We start from the raw sequence: 22,552 nt of genomic DNA on the forward strand, positions 1-22,552 counted from the left end.
ACGTACAGTAGTAATAGCAGACAGATCAGTATTTGGTTAGTGGTAGCTAGGATGAAAAGCACTGAGGAATTTCAGCTCACAGAAATGGTGAAGAGCAGAAAAGTCAATGGGGAGCAGGTTAGAAACTGGAAATCAAACACTGTACTCATTATTTATATTTTATAAAGGTTTCTGCTTTCTCCACTACTAACGACACTTTCTCTCAGGAGAAGGGCCCCAGCATTGCAAACATAAGAACAAAAGTGCTTACATGCATAAATATTTATAAAACTGAGCCTGACGTTAGCATAAATAGGACCTGATTCACCAAATACAATGGTGAAATTCAGAAGCAATTGAGTCAATGACGTGTATGAAGCTGCTGCGAGTGAAAGAAAGACGCGGTTCATGGGAAGAAATGCTTCCTCCATGTTCACACTGTGAGGGCAATGTCCCTCATCCTGGAGGCTCTCTGGCACTCAATGTCTGCCACAAACTCCCCTCTCCATGTACCAAAAACTCACTGTCACACCTGTGCTCATCCAGCCAGCCACACTGACATCTCCTTTACTCTGTTGCCCAAAGGCCTCCCCAGATCATGGGTCCATGATATGGAGAAGACACTTCACCACTAGAGCTCTGCTGTTTATGGGGATCATGGAAGGGCCACAGTGGCCTTCGTGGCAATGCTTTCGGCCATAAATTTAAATGCCTTTGAGAAGGAGTGAACAGTTCCATAAGGCAGGGGAAGATATAGCATTGCTACTTACAAATTAGATACTCTTTCTATAATTCAGTAAAAGACACCAGGAAAGCATCAGAATGTAATTTGAAATTTAGTAAGGAATACAAACTGATAACTTTTTTTAGCACAGCAAAAGTCCTAAAAAAACTACATAAATCTCCTTTATACTGTTATGAAGCTTTCCCTGTCTCATATGTGGATACTTGATACACTGCTTTCAGTAGCATTTCTAAAATTTGTAGCACTAGTCAAATCATTGTAACTGAACACTGAGATAAACCTAAATAAGTGTTCATCGATATTTGCTGGTATATTTTTGTGAAAACATGAACAGCATAGAGAAACAAAAAAGAAGCAGAAGAAATCTCCCAGTTAAAACAGACCACAAGAAGGGAAAAGATAACTAGAAAGTTATCTATCATACAGGGTAGGGCCTGAGAAAGATTCCATTTCTCATAGTGGTATCATTTCTTACGGAGATTCATTGAGGATGAAATTGCTGGGCATAAAAACTCCTTGCAAAACCTGATAAGTTTATGGCACATAAAGTTTGTCTTTATTCCATAACTGCAGCTTCAGAGAATGGAATAAGAAAATAAAGCTGTTATAACTTGGGCTCCATTACAGGGGATGGTACTACATCTCTTGTTCAGTGAAACAGATGCTCTATAACTTGATTTATTCATTTTTAACAGTACTGGAAGTACAGTGGATTTTTTGAAAATCAGATACAGTGTGGTTATTTGATGAAGCCAGAGGAATGATATGAGACTCAAATCTGGAGAATTATACTACTTAGAGATAAGAAACAAACAAAAAAAAATTGATTCCTGTGCATAAGCTTCTAGACTGTTCATGGACTGTTTACTGTTGAGACAGTTAGATTAATGGAAAACGGATGGGTTTCAATCTTAGGGTCCTAATTAGGTCTTCAATGGGAAAAGGAGCAGAAAACTTCCTAGAGTGCCCTGAGATTTCCCAAAAGCTGCTGCTCCCAGGAACTCTGAATGCAGAAGGCAATGACCAAATGGAGAAAGGCATCTCGTTTGCAGAGCAAAACCTGAAACCTTCAGTTTCAGGTCCTCTGGTGAACAACTGAGCGCTCTGAAGAGGCCCAGCATGCTCCCAATTGAAAGGAGGGTATACCTTGACTGGGATGCGTACTCTTTCATAGCTTATAAATATAGGAGGAAAGAAAAAAATATTCTGAAGAGAATAGAAAAAGTATCAGATTTTCCAGCACAGGGTAACAGGGACAGGTACTTGCTTATCTACTGGTAAAAACCCATAATAATTAGACTACATTTTGGTATTGCCTCATGGGAATATCTTCCTCTGGGACTGGACTGGAAGATTTTAGAGCCAATTACCACTAAATTATGGTTGTCTGACAGATTGAAGGAATGTGCAGTTCTTTTCATCACAGATAGCTAATGTGGTAGTGGTGGACAAATCAGCTGAACAAAATCTTAATTGCCACATTTCTACCTAGAGCTCTGGAATCCACCTTATAGTGAAAAAAACATTAAGAGGGTAAAAAAATTTTCATGACATTTGGTCATGGTTCATTAAAATCAATGAACTGACTTTAAAAGAAGCAGGATTTTTAGCCTGGAAAAATAACATTATAAATGTAATGAGCTAAATTTTAAAAGTATACACAATTGGTGAATCTACAGGAGGAATTAAAAACCGATAAACAAATTTTCTATTACTCTCTAATGTCAAGTTGAATCTAATTTTGCATCTGCTTTCATTTTAAAGTTCTCTGTTGTTTTCTATTGTGTCACTTTCTCATCTTGCTCTGGAGGAAGATGACAAACATTGCCTGTGTTAAAACTTTGTTAATAGTAATAAATCACTCATTGTACTGGGTGACATGGAAAAAGACTGACAAAGAGCTTTGGTCCTAAAAGCTTAGGAAACAGGTGAAACTGTCCGGCAGGACAATATGGCAGTTAGTTATTGAACCTGGATTTCCTGTATAATAAGTTTCCTATGCTTAGTTTCCAGTTCTTAGTGCTGACATTTTTAATCACAAGCACAATCACATATCTCTTGTCCAGATACCTCTAACTGCTGGTAGATCGCATGTCAGAGACAAATATTTCTATATCTAGCTACCGGGGGTTTACTTGTGAAAATTATTCTTGACACTTCTTTTTGTGAGGTCACGGTGAATGTGGTCACAGCATCAGAGATGCATAAATGGAGCAAGTAAATCATTGTTAGAAATACCACGTAGAGTGATTCCTACATCAGTGCGTTTTCACACATGAGCTTACTGTAATTTCCACTTGACAGATATGGAGCTTAGTCATGGAGGGGTAGATGGTCTTGCTCACATACACTGCCAACAGAACACACATTTCACTCTTAACGCTGAGGAATTCAGTGTTCATTTTTCTCTCCTGTAAGGATGAACTTTGCTATCTCCAGCTCCTGGGAAAGTTCAGTTTCCCACAGCCACCAGCCCCCCCACGGGTGTTCTCCACTTTTTTCCCAGGGCATGTTTAAGAAGACTTTGATCAAAGGCTGGGAAGCAATCTCTCACATAGCCAGGGACACTCTAAAAGGTTTTGGCTGTCAGATCAGAGACATTAAATTAGGCAGTTGTCAATGTGGAGCCCATGCAGGCAGTGAACCACTGGTATAATGCTCTCTTGCAACCCAGAAGGCTTTTTAGCGTGATAGTTAAGGCTTTTAAAGGTGTGTGGCAGTTAATAAGCCAGCCAGAGAGCTAAAAGGCTAGAGTCTTTAGACTTCTAGTTTCATGCTGTGTTTACTGAATCATGCTGTCCTTTGAGTTATTGGGTCCTCTTTCTTCTGTTATACTCACCATATCTAAGGTCCTTTAAGTATATTTCACAATGGGATTGATTGGGTTGAATAAATTCCCTTACTTGAAAGTTAACATGAGAATCATTCACATAATCAGAGTGAAGAGCAACTGCAGAAATGTCCAGCTGATCTAAAGAATATCGGCTCTTTTAGCTACTGGATTTTAGACTTTCACTCAAAGATAAATGCAGGTTGGCCCAAGACTTTTAATAAACTTCCATGCCACTGAAAGGCTTGACCTTCATGCTCTGGCACTTGCGATTTGCAGTTTTATTTGAAGATTTACCAGTGTTTATATTTAGCACAGAAGTAGATCTAAAGAAATTTCAAATCAGAAATTAATTCTGTTGAAATCAAGAAAAGATTTTTGATGGTTTCACTGCTTTCTGACAAAACCTAAGTATTGCTGATTTTGTTTAAACTGATCAGGAATTTAAACAAGAAAAAAATTGTAAAGATCTAAAATTACTTGGAAATTCCTGGGATCCAGAGCAGATCCCTGAGTCCAGCACAAATAAGATTTTCTCTGTGAAGCTTTGAAGGAAGCAGGACCCAAATGGTTGAACTGCACCACCCAGAAGTATCACCAGAACATATATTTTTCCCTCTGCTACCATTTTGCAGGCTTGGGACACCCACCTGAAAATATGCGTGTCCGCTTTGTGACTCTGAATTGCAGTGTAATACGTAACTTAGTACAGGATTTAATACAGAATTATCATGTTTTATATAAAAATTCTTTAAGAAAACCGGTAGTAAGAAATCCAAGTAGAAGTATTTTTTGAACACGGTTTTCTCAAATGATGAATTAGCTCATTAAAACATTTTATGCTAAGCTGTGTGTTGTAACGTCCAATGTTTATAGCAGTTACAATTAGTATTCATCTCACCTTGTGAAGAAAAGGGGACAGGTAGGAGAAAGGAGAATAAGAGGTGTCTACTCACTGCATTTTTAATTTACAACCTCATCAATGGTGCATGGCACCAAATTTTACTTCTCTAATGTTAGTGATTACCCAGAAACAAAAATCCAACAATTTCACATAATTCACGTACCAAGCTTTGTAATGCTTAGTCCAATTGCAGCAAAAAGTAGCTGCAGTGAGCTGCAGGAGATATTTTGCTGCTCATATTCTAGTACATTAACATTTATACTCCTCAGATATCACATACTGACACACATGAAAGCTCTGTGGTAGAAAACAGCTCTAGCAGCAGATGAGTTACACTGAGCAGTTGGTTAGCAGAGCAGAAGGTATTTACCGTGCATCAAGTGTCAGCCTGGCATGACCGATGGCACACTGAGAGCACACCAGAGCACAGGACAGGGCACTGCCAATTTCAGACAGGAAGGGCAGACAAGCACACAGAGCAATACAATTCCACCAAAATGTAACACTGACTTTTTTTAGCATAAAGAAGAACTTTAGAGGTACTTGGTACTCTGCACTATTACTGATACTGAGTGCTTAAAATCACGGTCTTCTTATATGCTGCTTAATTAGCGACTTGGCATCTACATCTTTCAGAGACAATTCAGAAGTAAGCAATCACTATTATGAAGACAGTCCTTGGTATGCTAGATGACAGGTTTTCCCTAGTGAACACGACGTGAAGTATCTCCATGAACAGCAGTAAGTCAGGAGATGAATAGAAGTGTAGGGACTGAGTTCATTATTAATTTTCAAAAAGAAGATTTCAATCTCTGCCAGCAACTGTGAGACTAATTGAAATGACTATCGCCACTGAACACATTAAGGTCTGTAAATTTGTGACAACTGACAACTATACGCCAGGTCTGTCAAACTATAACTCCAAATTATTTTTACTCTTATATTTGAAAAGCTTCAAGTTTCTTGACTAACTCCTGAAGGAACTATATAATGAATTTAAGCATTATTTATTGCTCAGTTTGTTAAAAGATTTTTACATAGCCTTGTTTGAAATATGGAAAAGTTCCCTCTAAGCCCCTAGTAAACGAACGCCAGTGCTTTTGAAACATAATAACAAAATTCTGCCTTGGCAAGGTTGGGGTTTTTTTAAAGTTTTTCTTCAGTCATCTAAAATTGAGAAAACAATTGATCTGAAGCACAACTAGTAAATAATAACTCTATTTTAAAAAATGGAGGTTTGAGCTATGTGCATTATACATGTCTTCAGAAACTCTCTAGACAGAAAAAGATGAGTTCAGAAATCTGTCTCTTGACAGCAGACATGATACCCAGCTTCTAGGTTTACTTGCTTGGAGTTTCATTATGCAGTTGTCTACTGTTTAGTTTATTAAGGCTAAGCAAGTCACAGGAGTTTTCTAACATGGGGAGATGTTAATTTTCAGTCTGAATTATTAGTATCCTATTTTCTAGTAAGATTAATAACTTTTTTTTTTCCCTATTTTATTGGCATTTCTGCGCTGCAAATTTAACAAGTTTATATGCATGAGGCACAACCTGTTGAGGTGTCATCACTGCATCTATTTAAAAAGACAAGTTGCTGGTGGTGCTTTGTGTATATATCCTCTTCATGCCCACAACACTGTTCATACACTGTTCATACACAAGTTCATACACTGTTTGTGCAGAGGGGTCAGAACCTCTCTAAAAACTTTCAGCACAGTGGGCATTTTTCATGCCCCGTTACCCAGTAGAGCAACTCATCCCTTGTTTGATATTCAGAGTCACAGAGGGATATAGGTCAAACGGTTTTCATGGTGTTTCACGTTAGCCAGGAGAGCTAGGTGGGAACCTTTAACTGACCTACATTTTTCTTCCAGGCTCTCCTCTTTTCTGTTTGGTCAGAAAGAAAGTCTGCATCTGGAAAGATCCCACTCTTGCTAAGATTACATGCTGTGTAACCCAAGGACTTCTACAGACACTCCTCAAATCTTGAGGGAAAAGCAACTGCACTGACTGCTGGTCAAACGAAATCTTCCTTGCTGTCCTAGGACTCTGTGGGGGAGGGTGAAAAACATATTTAAGTTCTGAGCCACTTCATCTGCAAGAACAAGCTTTGGAGGACCGACGCGTGCTTGCACTAGTGCCACGGTCTGTCATGCTCACTTTTGGTGTTTTCTTTCTCTTCTGACCTGTATTAATCTTGAATCGGCAATTATTCATTACAACAAACCCACATGGATTCAGTGTAGAACTGAATGGGATCACAATGAACTGAAGACATTCTATCAACTCTGTGAGACAGGGGAAACTGACGACTCAGATGTAGCTGATCCAAGCCAAAGTGTTATTTCTCGTAGTATGAAACCTTCTGTTCATAATCCACGGTGTTCCAGAGACGTAAACTAAGAGGATTATGTTGTCTTTTCCCCTTGTCATGCTTTAGAACAGGTGGAAAAGGTTAAGTGAGGAAGCAAGGAAAATGGAATGGACTTTGAAAATCTCTGTTTGGTATTCAAACTCTTTGCATCACCCATTTTTTTAACCTCTTTTCTAGTCAAATGCTTATGTCCCTTGTCAGCTTTTATTGTTTGACAAATATAATGCAAGGGGACACAATTTCCATTTGTACTAAATACATTATAATCAAGACATTGATTATTTTAGAAACTATATTTGAAAGACAGAAGTGAAAGACAGAACTATGCATCTGTATGTATCATAAATCAGAGGCTGGGCAAACAGAATAGCTGTAAAAGCCATCCATGTGCAGGGCAGATATACATTTCTCATACTTCCTTTCTTAACAAGTAATTTCCAATTACAGTGACCAAAACAAATACATTCAGTGTTCCTAGAACATCATAGATACAAATGTATAAGAAAAGTTAAACCAGTCTGAAAACTTTAACTTCAGAACCCTGAAAATTACATTGAGGTGTTTCAGGTTTTGCACAAGTTAGTGCACATACAGCAAAATGCACGGTAGCTATACCTAACCTTCACCTTCATCATTAAACAAAAATTTGCAGGGGGAGAGAAATTATTTATACAGTGAAAATTATTTTTATTCAGTGCACCAACTCATTTTTACTCTTCAAAGTCCTGATTTCTTTTATCAAATTTATAATTTGTCTTTCACTTTTTAATACTCCTATTAAATGGGAAAACGCTCTAACTACCATGCTGTTAAACAAATGTGGATAAAGCTACCTTGTTCTTTCATGCACCTATTCTCAGCAGATCAGTGTAGCTCATGAAGGTGGCTAATATTTAGACCCACAAGCTTTGGAGAGGGACATAAATTCAAATAAATATATTTAAGTGGCTTCCTTGTCATCCTGAAGGCTTTCTTAATTGCAGTTCATAGGCTCTACCTCTGAATAAACCGACTTTAATTTTTATAGACCATACCACTGGGCCTAGCACAGATAATTTTAGAGAGGTTTAAGTACATAATATGAGCGCTTATCATACGAGGTCTAGAACCAATGTTTGAAGATCAGCATCAAAACTTTGAATTTGACTTCCTTGTCAGCTAATGCTAATGATGACATAAGATTCTATGCCTCAGTGATAGCAAATTCTTTTTTAGTGTCAGAGTGCCAACATTACCTAGACGCAAAGCTATATCAAACAACAACCTGAATTTCCACAGTAAGTATTTATGCAGATTTCATTTATTTCTGGACACATTTTACAGCTAAGAATGTGAAAATTCACACTGTAAGTGTATTGAGGTTTGGAGGGGATTGGGATGATGTACACAACACAGAAACAGCAATTAGTTTCAAACTATTAGCTAGTCTTGTTTATTAAATTACTTGTCTGATCTGAATGTGGGAAGTTGAGATCACAAACTGATGGAACTCTTCACTGGAAGAGACCTCTGGAGGTCATTTAGTCACCCAAAAAATCAAAAATATCCTATGAATTTTCTTATAGTTGGGTAGGTAGATATACCTTAGACAGATAAACTCACATGACACGAGCTGTATGGTTTTATTTCCTACTCATTAGATTGGAAATATACTTAATTAGATAAAACAAGCACTTTCTCCTCACTTTCTGTAAGAGATTAACAGAAGAACAAACAAAAGGAAGGAATTTTCCAGAAAATGACAATGAGAATAGTTGTATTTTATCATGCAAAACTCAAATTCTCTAGACAATCAATAAATGAACTTTATAACCTATAAAACGAGCTTTCATTAAACTTTCTGTGAGACTCACAAAGGCAACATAGAGTAATACAATGCTTCCATCAAACCATAATTGAAATGGAAAAATCTTTGAATAAATTAGCATAGTTTGAGTTATGCACAAACGTATTCTTACATGGATGGGTAGTGTGATGGGGGAACCTATCTTTGAGCTGCAACATTATCAGGGTTATTATCTTACTGTCATTGTTTGTCTCATTTGCTAACAGCAATAGGGAAGAAAGGTATCTTAGAAATGTTGTTTTCCCAATAAGTGTCACAAGTATGGAGCTGCCTATTTAAAGCTACAGAATGTATCCAGGGACATTTTTATGCATGCATGACTTCAATTTACACTTTCTCTGATATACAGCTGGGTAAGATCAATGTTCATCAAAAATCCTTTCAGTTTTCAGGGAAAGTCTAGCAGTTTCCCAACACAGAGTTTGACAGAATTTTTGATGAGAATAATCAACCAAAATTAAAAGAACATTAACATTTAGGTTTAGCACCGGAGCATCTTTTGTGCAGCAAAAGCATTATCTAAGTATTTTAAAAATGGAAATGCGCCATAGCTCAGGGACATTTTTAAAACTGTGAGAGACCTATCAATGGACAAAAGAGAAAGAAAGACCACATGTTGAGTGCATGCTTGATAGTCTGTGCAATTTATTGTGAAGTACCACTTGTACTAGGCCTGCCACAGAGCCATTGGTTTGAAAGGTTAATGACTGCAGCAATCACAATTTCAATTTACAAGAAATGGGATGACAGGAAGCCAAATACAAAATGGAGAGGTCCCACTGTGATGGCAGCTGAGCAACAATTCATCAAGAAGAGCACAGGAACACTGTAAAACCAGAGTGCTGGGGACAACCATTTGAGCCTGGGGAGGACTTATGACTTCCGTTAAGCTCATTTGTCAAGGATAGTATAGAAGCTTTAAAATGACTGAATTACTGAATATAGGCATAAGTTCTGCCTTGGTGCTTTTCCTTGTAATAGCTGTTAGGTCATCTGAAGGTACTTGCCCCTCCTCCTTATGTTTGCTTTACTGTACCTCCTCTTGTATTTTAAATGTTGACCTTGACTACTACCAAAACAGCCATTGCCAAGATAGGCATTTCAATACTCTTTGGGCCTTTCCTGCAGTTATCCCCTACTTCTTGTTTCCTAGAGTATCAGCTATACTACAGTGTGATCTGAGACTCTCTTGAAACTTTCAGGTGTGTACATACACACAGCAATGCTACCTGAGACCCTATGATCATTCTGCTTGAATTACTTTTTGCTGGATTTGGCGTGTAACTTGCCTACGCTGGAAAATCACATTGATGAAAATATCTTTAAAGGTTTACCTTCTTATTTTTGTATAAGCAAAAACCACAAAATAAATCAACCTTTGTAATCAAAAACACTACAGCAATACAGGAGTACTTGCTTCTTTCTCATTTGAAGTCCGTCAGAACTACACGTAAGTAATTTGAAGTCATAAATAATAAATAACTGGACGTAAACTGTGAGAAGTTCTGGTCATCCCTATCTCAGAACAGACATCCTAGAACTAGACAGGATTCAGGGAAATCATCTGGCGGGACTGAGATTATATAGACAAAACCTTTTCAGTTAGGAAAAGAAGGGACTAAGTAGGAACTGTGTAAAACTGTGAATATCTTGGAAAAGTAATGGTAATGGTTACTCATTTTCTCATAGCAGAAATACTATAGATATCTTATTAAAATAAAATGCAGCAAGTTTGACACAGAAATGAATTCTTTTTCACAGAAGGCATAACTAGGTATGGAGGTAATTTCCCACATTATGTTGCAGATGTCAAAATACCCTGGTAGATTAAAAAAATAATTATCACAGTTTATGGAAGAAACTTTGGCTAAAGTATGTAAAATACAAAGACACAGTTACAACTTTCAGCACAGGAAGTATTTCAGTAGCAGAGTGCAAGATGAGAGAACAGTATGTTAGGGGAACTATCACTAAATTCACCTTATTGTTATATTCTTTCCCTTATCTGTTCATTCTTGAAAACAGGATACTGAGGTAAAGGGGCTGAGTACTGCTTTTCTTCTGTTTCATCAATTGTTTTTTCTTTATCATGTCTGGGACCTATTCTTCCTACCACACTTGCATAATGAGAGAGGGAAAAATGTGCATAACAGAAATGTTGTTGAAAATATATAGAAATAAATTCCACTTTGCTTACTCATTGCTTTCTGACACACCTCAGGAATTATTATAATATAGAGATACCCAAGTTCTTCAGAAAGAAATGTCAGTTTTGAACTTATATCTACTATCACCATAGTAGGTATGGAATCTCGTCCTGCCTAAAGCTTAAAGTTTTGTCTTCATTAAGTTTATTAATATTTGCAGTAGTACAGATACTATATCTTCTGGTAGTATTACAGTTTAAGTATTGAAAATCTTGCATTTTTTTTAGGCTCTATATAAGGATAGAGTTGCTGTCTGTTCCTTCTATAAAGTAATAGGCAATCTGTGGATTTATAGATGGCAAAATGGTGCCTGAAACCAACATTCACTCCTAGACTAGCAGTAACTAGTTTAACTGATATGGTTGAACTAGCTTAACTACTGCATGTTGATTCCAAATATCAAGGGATCACATAGCAATAGTTTTTCTATAGTTCATTGGTGATACAAATACAGCTAAAATCCACATATAGGGCATAATTCTGATGGATTAACCAGATCACATGTAGTGACTATGCCAGCTGATACCAGCTATATTGCCTTTAGTACAACAGTCTGTACTACAGCTCTTTTGAGCTCCTGCCCGTGCACAGTGCAAGGTTGATGGTGTGGGACGTTGTAAATTTAGTCTAATAGGAGTATAATAGCAGCAGAGCTACTGCACCTTAAATTCATGCCTTAACATATCTCGCTTTATATAGTTAAACTGTTGAAGAGATAGTAAAAGAAGCAAACATCAGGTGAAAAGCATAAAGCACAGAGATAAGATCTGTACAAGTTTTCATAGAATTATGGAATCATACAATAGTTTGGGTCAGAAGGGACCTTTAAAGGTCCAACCCCGCCTACAATGAGCAGGGGCATCTTCAACTCGACCAGGTTGCTCAGAGCCCTGTCCAACCTGACCTGGAATGTTTCCAGGGATGGGGCATCTTCCACCTCTCTGGGCAACCTGTGCCACTGTTTAACCACCCTCATCATAAAAAAATTCTTCCTTGTATCTAGTCTGAATCTTCCCTCTTTTAGCTTAAAGTCATTACCCCTTTCCTACGGCAACAGGCCCTGCAACAGGTCCTTAATCTCTGAGTTGGTCCTCATCTTTCTTAATTAAGTACTGAAAGGCTGCATTAAGGTCTCCCCAGAGCCTTCTCTTTTCCAAGCTGATTGGTTTGAGCTCTCTCAGCCTTTCCTCATAGGAGAGATGGTCCAGTCCCTTTAGTCATCTTTTTTGACTCTTCATTGGACTTTCTCCAGTATGCCCATGTCTCTCCTGTACTGGGGAGCCCAGAACTGGACACAGCACTCCAGGTGTGGCCTCACCAGTGCTGAGTAGAGGGGAAGAATCACCTCCCTTGCTTGCTGGCAATACTTTGCCTAATGCAGCCCAGGATATCACTTTCCGCCATTGTCACAGGGCACATTGCTGGCTTACGTTCAACTTCATGTCCCCTGGGAATCCCAGGTCCTTTTCTCTAAAGCTGCTTCCCAGCTGGATGGCCCCCAGTATATATATTGGTGCATGAAGCACACACACGAAGCACACAGGGGTGGAGAAATTGGCAGGAGAATGTTGAGCTGCATCAGAAAGAAGGGGAGCGAGAAGGGAGGTGGCCTGTGGCAGACAGAAGTGGATGATTGAGCACTGTCAGGGGGAGACCAGCTGAGCGCAGACCATGGGAGGCCCTTTAATGCCATCCTGCATCAGTACCCTCCAAAGCCGCTCAAACTGTATTTGTTAAAAGCTAGACATGTGACAGGAAAGATGAACTGATCCACACAGCCATGCTGCTCATAGAGCTGTAGAGCATTTCACAGTAGAAACTGATAAATACAAGAAACAAAACAAATCCCAACTCAACTGAACTTATTAAAATCCTTCATTTCTGAAGCCTAATGCTTGGGCTAAAGACTACGGCTTTAAACTGATTTATTTTTATAACAGTCACCAGTGCTAGGCATGCTTTACAGCATTTTGGAAAGTAATTGATAATTTTGCAATTATATTAAACATAAAAAAACCCCTGAAGCTCACGATCATTAGCTCTAAATAGTCGAAGATACTTATAAACACGTCTTGAATTATCATGTCCTTATAAGGAAATGAAACACCTGAATAAAGATTTATTACAATGTATTACCACTGACACTCCTTTGATGTAAGTAGAACTTATATCTTAGAACACAAAAGCATATGAAGAGCTGGAATTCCTCTTTTTGAAAAATGGTAAAGCTATAATCAATTAAAAGACTTTCTTATAACCTATTCTCTTTTTCCATACCTCATTTTATGCAGAGAATCATCAAGGTCCTTAATCTCTGATACTCTAAAAATAATTATTCTTAGAGAAACAGACAGAAGGCTTATGTTATCCACTATACTTTGTACCTTTTTGCCTTAGATAATTAGGGACATTAGTTCACGATTCGCAATACTTAGGGAATACTGTCATTAGCAGGGGAATGTTCTCTGGTACCCTGAGGAAATGAAGAGCTTTTAAGAGCAATCACTGCTAATCACTAACATGCCAAGATTATATACCTTCTGGAACTAAGGATGATATATTGACAGGACACATTAAGTGACTCTATTTTACTTCGTAGCATTGTAGGCTTTCAATAATAATGTAGTTCTAAAATATCCATTTGCATGGCTTGCTTTCATGACAAAATACATGATATCTACGAATTCTGCAAGATGTAAGATGTCTTTTTGTACAAGCTATTGAAAATATTCTCTCTGATTCCATAGCTGATCTTCATTGTGCTTTTAGCATTATTATACTTTGTTACACAATATCACTTGAGTGGTAAATGCTAAGGGCAAGAAGAAGGCCCTTTTGTAAGGGTGAAACAAAAGCTAAATAAAAGGTGATAAATGTAATTAAATTTATCTTTACCTCCAGCTCAGCAGGAGACTTATCACCTGCATAGTTGCACTACTCACAACTGAGTACCTAGATTAACATTAGACACTCATGATTTACAAGCAATTGCTATTATTCAAGTTTTTTTTAATATCAAGCATTTTCTATCCAATGTTAGTGGCATATAATATCAACTACACACTAGAAAAAGAGGCAGACTGCACTCATGCACGTGGGGATCCCTGCCAACTCTAAACATTGCCAATAGAGTACATATATCAGCAAAAAAAAATCACAAATAATGACTCCCAGTAAAGGGATCTGACAAGTGTATATACTGGAGGAGCTAGGAAGGACTGAAGAAGTCATCTACTGCTGTCCACCTGATGAAAAATTCCTCTAGTGCAATCTGTGCCAGTTACTTCTTGTGATAGCTATTGTGAACGCAAAAATCAAAATCTTTCTTCTCACTGACCAAATTCTCCAGGACTTACGTTCTCTCCCATTATTTCATCTTTCAACAAACAACTCCAATACAATTTTCAATCTGTCCTTGAACAAAGTCCTACTGTACTAAGTTATAATTATTCTCTTCTGGATGCTTTGTAATTTGTCTGCATCTTTTGGTCATTAAACAGCCCAGTTGTTGCAGAATGACTGCTTCCTCACCTGACCAGACATGCAGTATTTAGCTACTGAATCCCACGAGCTTCATTGCCAGTCATTCTTATAATGCTGGAATTGCAGTGGCCTATCCTGTAAATAGATGATAAATTAAAAAAGGAAGTGCTTACATTCTTGAAACCTCTATATAAGATCTGAAGTTCCTTCTTTGTGAATTTGCTCTGTGCTTCCAGCAGTTCAAGAGCTTCAGGTCTATGTCGTACTGTGGCCATTTCCATTTCATCTTCTACAGTGTCTGCAGAATACAAGAGACAGAGAAGTAAAGCTCACCAAGAAACATAGGATATAGAAATATCTAACCCTTGCAGAAAAAAAGAAAGTAAGTTAAATAACATCCTTTTAAAAAACAGCTTTTGCAGCTTTAAAGGCAAATGGCATGTTCCTTTTGAACTCATAGGGAAAGGGTATCTGTCTGCTTCAGTAGCTGCACTGAACGTGGAACAGCAGTGATGATCCAGCAGTCTGGATGTTATCACATCAGTACAAATAGCAATAAACTGCAAAGCCAACATTCTGCAAGGGCATGCATGACACATTCAGAATGACTTTCTGTTTCTATGACAGATTTTATAAAACTTCAGTGACTCCAGAATACCAGAAATTTTCCCTTGATTAGTTACTGGATGTGAATTCACTGTAACAGTCTGAGATTCTCAGTGTCCTCCTTTTACCAAGAAGTTGTGCTTTGGAAAGTGTGAGATTTATGCTGCATATTCAACAGTACACCTTACTTTGAGTGCCATACAACAAATCCCTCAGGGTAACATGATTATTCACGGTGAGCAGCGTAAGTGGGGAACATGAGTATTTTAGTGACCTCATAATTAGGTGAATAAGAGTGTGGATATACACATTCAAGGCTTACAGCTGAGTCCATCCCTAAAATAATGTGATATAGCAATGCATTTTTTTCCAGGTAGATTTTTAAATGTGAAAGTTCAAATAAAGCAGCTAAAGAAACTTACAGTATGAATTTTTTATATGGGGTGCCAGCTGTATACCTAATCAAAAATATGAATGTGTGCATCTGTTTTTAAGTACTAGCAGCATTAAACATAGTTTATGTAGTACTCCAGGCTAATTTAATCAAATCACTGCCTCATCCTGGCTTAAGATTTATACCAACTATAGAAATGTAATTTGAAAGAAAACAAACACACATAATGTTTACAATGCTGAAGATATATATTTTATTTCATCAGAGTGTGGGATCTGCATTCTTAAAATAAAGTTTCATTCAGTTCAGTTTTCGTAAGAGCAGAGTATTAGAACACTCCATTAAAATCGTATTATGCTTACATCTTCACATATTTTTGTTCTGCTACAATGCAGTAATAGTAACTTTCAGCTGCTTGGGAGAAATCTGGCATCAAGAGATATAGTGCAGCTATATGATGAACAACCTTTAAATAGATATAATCAAAATATACAAACTATTTGAATAAATCTTCACAAAATAAATCTTCACACAAAAAAAAAAGGCCTTGTCTTTTCTCCTGTCAAAGAGATGTTGCTCTTGTCTCTCATCTCAGGAAGATGGTTTCAGTGTCACCCATAGTCTTATCTCAGAATGTCCATTGTGTGTTGGCTTATGGACAAGCTATAACGCTTTTCTCTTTCATTTTTTTCTTTATAGGTTATCTCAGATGGCTCATAGACCACTACCATATTTGTGAAAACTTGCAATCTAAATGCTATTGACAAAAAACCCAACTGCCACAACTTTACATTGACATTATTATGTTGATGTTTGATAATAGTTTGAAAGGGTCAGTATCTGAACTCACAGGATTATAAGAACATTTCAGTTCTCTTCTTAAAAAGAACAGTTTCTGACATGCGGAGGTGCAAAGGGGAAGTCTTGAAACTGGAATAAAGCTGGTCCAGATTTAAGAAGATGGCTTCCTAATCTAGTTCCTTGAATTAGGTGTTGAGTTCTTGAGTCCCATTCTAATTCTGCATAAGAACATCCAGAGTTTATTTTTCAAGGTTTTTAAAACCATTCCATCATGTTTTAAGAGATTTATCTTTTCTATTCTTTATATAATTGCTAAAGTCCCTCTGACAATGTTATGCTGTAGATATGCAGCTGAATGTTTTGTTGTGAACTGCAAGTCAACACTAGGTGCTTACACTAAATTGACAAAATAGTCAACCTGAGAATAGATATTGCTGAAAAGTCACTTGTGTTTTATATGCCAGGAGTTATATGGGTTTTAAATGGGCTATTGTTTAGACAGAAAGGGACTTAACTGGAAATGAGCTCTCTAAGCATCCATTTGTGAAACATCTGGCTACCTAGAGAGACATCTACAAGCTGTTCTAGAAGCTAAATGAATACACGTAATAAATGTGAGGATAGAGATAAAAGCCAGACAATGTGATTCTGAGCACAATATTTGGTATATCCTTAGTAATAAACATTTTCATTGTGTTTTAATGATTTGGTGAGAATGTAGAAGACTGCAGTGTGCTTATGTTGTCTTTCAGTTAATGAAAAGTTTCAGTGTATGTCTTCTCACGCTCTATTTCTGTAGTTTCTATAGATATAAATAATCCCAAAATAAGATCACCATAAAGTTCCTCATAATGTGACAACTTTAATGATTAAAATACTATAGCATTCATGAGTCACTTGCAGGTTTTTAATTTTTTTCTTCACACTTACATTTAGCATTATCCAGGCTGGAAAAAAAAAATTATACTTTTAAAAATGTGTGAAAATATATCTATTTCTAAACATTAATGATTACTATGGCCTTAATGAAAAATTAGTTATTTCAGTTCTCTAGTTTCTCCAGTCTAAGAAATTTAAGGGGTTTTTTTTTTCCCCCATAAAAGGCTAACATATGTCAACTGAAAACCACAAAAAAGTTCATTCAATCATTAATATATTAAACAAAATATTACTACTGATTTTATTCCAGCTAAACAGTAAGGACATTTTTTTACTGTATTTGCCACAGGAGCTATGCTTTGAACCTTTAAATATTCATTAAAGAACAAAATGGTAAAAGTAATGCAAAAAGCAGACATACTTTTCAAATACTGGCAGTTGGAGAAACATGTCCAAAATTAGGGCTTAATTCTTATCTGTAAAAATTGTGCACAGGCATTTGCCTGCAAAAACCCCAAATTATATCTCCCCTATCTGTTTAATAACTTTTATTTATTTTCCAAATAATTATTTGGAAATTTTTATTTTCTTTTATTTTCCAAAATCATTCCTGAGTGTAGTTCAGCACATGCATTTAAAAATTTAGCTAAGGAAGAATGGATTTAAGTTTAGGTTTACTAGATTAAAGCACACAAATAAGAAAAAGCATTCTTTGATGTGCTTTGTTGAATGGGAATGCTGGAATAAGATTTTATTTATTCAAGTAAGCTTTTTCTGCACATATCGATAGAAGTTACGGACAGAAGTGCAAATTCAGGCTGCGTATATTTCAACAAATTACTTGTTCTAAAAATATGCCCATTAAAATTTCTAAGAAATTCACATCATGTGGTTACTATTGTAGGTAGTGCTGGCTTCGCTCCTAGTACGCTACAATGTTGCTTCTTTCATGCTAGCAGGAATCAAATAGCAGATTATGTCAAAATGGGATAATAACAATGGGTGTCTACAATGATATTCTTATTTAATATAATATTTTCATTTAATATAAAATTCTTACTTAATATAGCATTCTATTATTGATGAGCGTACAGAGAAAAATGCTGAATGCATCTTTACTACTTGATTCTCAAATGTGAAATATTTAATGCAAGTTTTGACTTCTCTTTCAGTTTATAAAACACTTTCATCAAGAAAATACAAGTTTTTCCACATTGAAGGTTATTAAGATCAACTCTAAATATTTTTTTTTACCTATGCAGACAAAAAGCTCGCATAGAAGTGTGAAAGGAATAAGGATGTGTTGCTCTCCAACCAACTTCAAACCAACAGATCAAACCTTTTATATCTTCCATTCTGTTTCCTTTCTCTATTTGATACCCCATCATTGGAACTGTGCAAGGCCAGGCTGGATGGGGCTTTGAGCAACCTGATCTAGTGAAACGTGCCCATGGCAGGGGCGTTGGACTAGATGATCTTTAAAAGTCTCTTTCAATTCAAACCTTTCTGTGATTCCATGATTCTATGATTCCTTTTATAGTCTAACGCTATGTTACTTAGGGCATGTAGCTGAAAGCGAATTCTCCATAATGAATTACCAGCAGGTGTCATGACAGTACGTGACATTTTCAAACCTCCCTATTTTCAAGTAAAACACATCAGCTGAAGCCACCATGAAAAAGTCACTGTGCATCCACATCTTTAGTGCTTTTCGTCTTTGAGATCTCAATTAGTTAGAAAGGAAAGCAAGCATCACAGTCTTCTCTATAGAGGAGCATATGAAAAACAGTGAAGTGGGGTAGCGAAAAGAAAGCCTAGATCCATACCACTGAAGTCCAGAGACTTAATTGGGGCCTGTGTTTGTAGCCAAGTTGCCTCGGGTTGTCCCATAATCACTGAAACAAGGAAGTGCTCTTGGAGACATTTTTTCTACCTTAGATTGATTGATACGCTTTACCAGAAAACTATACAGGAAGCATGGGGACCACTCAGCTTGTAATTTTAGTTGTTCAGATTAGTGCCTAGAATTAAACCAAATTAATATAGACTGAATTGGGTCCACAGGGATATTTTAAAATCAGTTATAGTAGCCAGTAGTAGCATAGTAGCCAGTATCAGTTATCTCTATCTAGGTGTAAATATATGCATGTATGGAGGTATCTATGTATGGATTTCTCTCCCTCCCTCCCTTATTTTTATCTGTTAGCTACCCTGGACAGATTTTGTTTCCTCACAGCATATCAAGACATTGAAGGTAGTATCAGTGTGCTTTTCCTTTAGTTCTACATTCCTATACTTTGTTTTCAATCTAATTTTTATTTTTCTTTCAGACACTTATCCGGGGAGACCTTACTGCGGCCTTTCAGTACTTGAAGAGGGCCCACAGGAAAGATGGGGACAAACTTTTTAGCAGGGCCTGTTGTGATAGGATAAGGGTTAATATGGTTTTAAACTAAAAGAGAGCAGATTCAGCCTAGATTGAAGGAATAAATTTATTACAATTTGGGTGGTAAAACACTGGACCAGGTTGCCCGGAGAGGTAGTAGGTGCCCCATCCCTGGAAACATTCAAGGTCAGGTCGGATGGGGCTCTGAGCAACCTGATCTAGTGGAAAATGTCCCTGCTAATTGCCAGGGAGTTGGACTAGATGACCTTTAAAAGTCCCTTCCAATTCTATGATTCTATACCTTAAGTCTTGTTCCCTACATAGTTTGATGTTACATAGTCAAAACCTGTAGAGCCATGCCTTTACTCCCAGACCAGTATTGCAGATACTATCCTGTGCATAGCAAGCACACAGAGACACGTGCACACATGTACACAAAAAGATACCACTTCTCAAATACATTGAGAGCAGGATCTTAATTAACCAGTGAATCACTTCTCAGATAGCTTGTGGAGCGTAAGTGCCAACCCAGCAGCTCCTATACAGCAGACCCTGGCACTGGTATCTTGCCATCCTGCTCTGCACAGACAAATCTGTTACCAGCCCATAAATCTGTTCATCACCTGATTTTAAACCTCAATAGAGCATACAATTACTTCAGCAGGTATCTTGTGTCTCAAATGAGCAGTCAATGGAAGTATAAACTGTGATGCATGCAAACCTAAAAAAAAAAATCAAATGAAAAATAAAACTTGCTTTGAGTAACAGGAGATGTCGTTTTGGCAGCCGAGCAGGGCAAGAGCTTCATAAGTCGCTCTTTAATGCTGCGTTTGGTACTGTTCTGAGCGTAGAGGAAACCTAAAAAATATATTATCAGTTCTGTTAACATAGGCTTGAAAACAATTTCTGTACATGCTGCAGAGCTCATCATTATAGCAGAATACTGATGGGAAAGGCCAAACAGATGGCAGCCATCCTGAATCGCAAAGGGCAACCAGAATTTTTGAAGAGGACAACAAAATTGGTTTGTCTTTGTAACTTTCCAATAAAGGGGATTATTTTTTTTTATGTGTGCATCTCTTAAAAAGCTCTTAAAAAGTAAGAACTTAAGTTCTTACAATCCACTATAAAACACCTAACACAGAGGTATCAGATTATGTATTTGAAACAACACAAGGTACGAGTGTTTGTGAAAATTTTAATGCTAAAATATTTTAAAGGCTTTTAAGTCTATTTGATTTGAAGTTTAATACAGAAAACAAAACCAAAACCAAATAAAATCTCAAAGATATCTTTTGTTGTCCTTTCTGGCAGTCTTCTAGTTCCACGGCTGAGTTTTCCCATATAATTCATTCAGCAATAACCAACCTGGTACTTTTGCCTTTTCTGAATATTAAAATATCAACCACGTTGTGCAGCCAGTCTCCCTTTTCTTTAATATTTGACATTCTACATGTATCTAAAAATAAGTATTATTTATATTTTCATCTTTAAGTACTGACATGGTTCAATAGTTAATGCTATTGTGCCATAAAGCAGGTGAACAGCATTACCCTTACTTACTGTGAAGGAAAGTACCAGAGTTACTGTCTGTGAGGTCTAACTAACCATTTTACACAAAATGGGTGACATAAGCAAGCACCTCCTGGATGGATATTTGTTGCAAATGACAGACTTAACATCTATAAAACAGTTGAGTAAATGACTTATGTTCCTGAGAAAGGCAGAGCTCGGTTTGGACATTATGCAGCTCCAGCACTTTCCTTCTCGACCGCATGCACTCCAACACAAACACTGCTCTGAGATGGCTCTTGCCACAATAAGAAGAATGCAAAACAGATGGGACAAGAAATGAAAGACACAACTGACGGTTCCTGTGCTAGCGGCACAGTCACCAGGACAATCCTGGGTTATCCCTGCTACTGCACTTGTGCTGAATGCTGCTTTTAGTGACATGATGTAGAATAGTCTCTGTCACCAAACCAGACAGAGTGGGAACCTCCCACCTGTAACACTAAGCGGAGCCTGTAGGCAGTCTTGAGAAAGTACGTCCCTGTATTTGGGAACAGAAGGAGCAAGTGAGAAGGCTTTAAGGATATTAAACTTTCTAACGGATAGAAAAAATATTTCTCAGCTAAACATTGAAATAAAAAATATTTCTCAACTAAAACACTGAAGGAAATGAAATTAAAGAAATGGGGGAAACCAGGAAAGACTCAACCACAGCCTTAAAAAAAATCAACCAACTATTACCAGGTGAATTCTGCCTCTGTGAGAACAGCAGCTCTGGTAAACAGATGAAACAATCCAGTTTCAGCACAAGGTCAGATGGACCTAAACGACCATCTCCAGAAATGTCAAAACCTTTTAGTACAAATAATAAGAATGAAGACACTTATTACCTGCAGCACTTAACCATCAACTCAACTACTCAGACTCACGGTGCAGATAAATGCATAAAATCTGATGGGTGATCTGAGGGATATCTTAAACTCTATACTTTTAGTTTGACTACAAAAACAGCTTTTAAATGGATACCTTGTGGTCTCAGCTGGCAGTGTCTGCAGTACCACACTATGCCTGTACTGCAGGTATCTGAACACAGAGGAAATTTGTTTATCTTAAATATTTTTTTCTTTATTAGATATTCTTCCAGCATAGATATGATCTAGAGATATCTACTTCTACCTTGTTAATTTGAGTTAAGGTTTGCAAAGGTTTTCTGTCCATGTATTACTTACACAGTTACATAGGTCCACAACCTATGCAATTACCGAGGATGTATAGAGTGCTTTTCAAAACCTAAAGGGACGTATTATTTCCAAAGGGTTTGAAGCAGAAAGCCTTGAGTCAGCAAACAATTTTGCTACTTTTATGCTCGCACAAACGCTCATGGAATTCAATGCGGGCTTTGCAGTGGTACGATCAAGGTCAAAAATAAAATGAAGCAACACACTGATAATGATGGACTGATGCTGGTTCCTTGGAAGTTATAGAAAAAAATAATAGTAATTCTTATCCTGTAAACAGATTTTCAGAAGAAGATGAATTCTCCAAACTGTTCTTGATTATTAATTTTTTTTTTAATAATTGGTTAACTAGAGAGTTCATAGCT

The 22,552-nt window shown here is 37.2% G+C and overlaps 1 protein-coding gene across 12 annotated transcripts in view; it reads right to left on the minus strand.

The window, feature by feature from the left end:
* Window positions 1–22,552, minus strand: part of KCNIP4 (potassium voltage-gated channel interacting protein 4) — a 453,265-nt gene that overhangs the window by 36,572 nt on the left and 394,141 nt on the right. For 10 of the 12 annotated variants that reach the window (XM_063335356.1, XM_063335357.1, XM_063335355.1 and 7 more), the window contains one exon: window positions 14,545–14,669. In XM_063335356.1, coding sequence (XP_063191426.1) covers window positions 14,545–14,669 — 125 coding nt within the window. Of the gene's footprint in view, window positions 1–14,544; window positions 14,670–20,193; window positions 20,296–22,552 lie in introns of all 12 variants that reach the window. The other 2 variants (XM_063335350.1, XM_063335351.1) reach the window with 1 other exon arrangement.

The sequence above is a fragment of the Chroicocephalus ridibundus genome, chromosome 5 (genome assembly GCF_963924245.1).
Source record: "Chroicocephalus ridibundus chromosome 5, bChrRid1.1, whole genome shotgun sequence".
Lineage (NCBI taxonomy): Eukaryota > Metazoa > Chordata > Aves > Charadriiformes > Laridae > Chroicocephalus > Chroicocephalus ridibundus.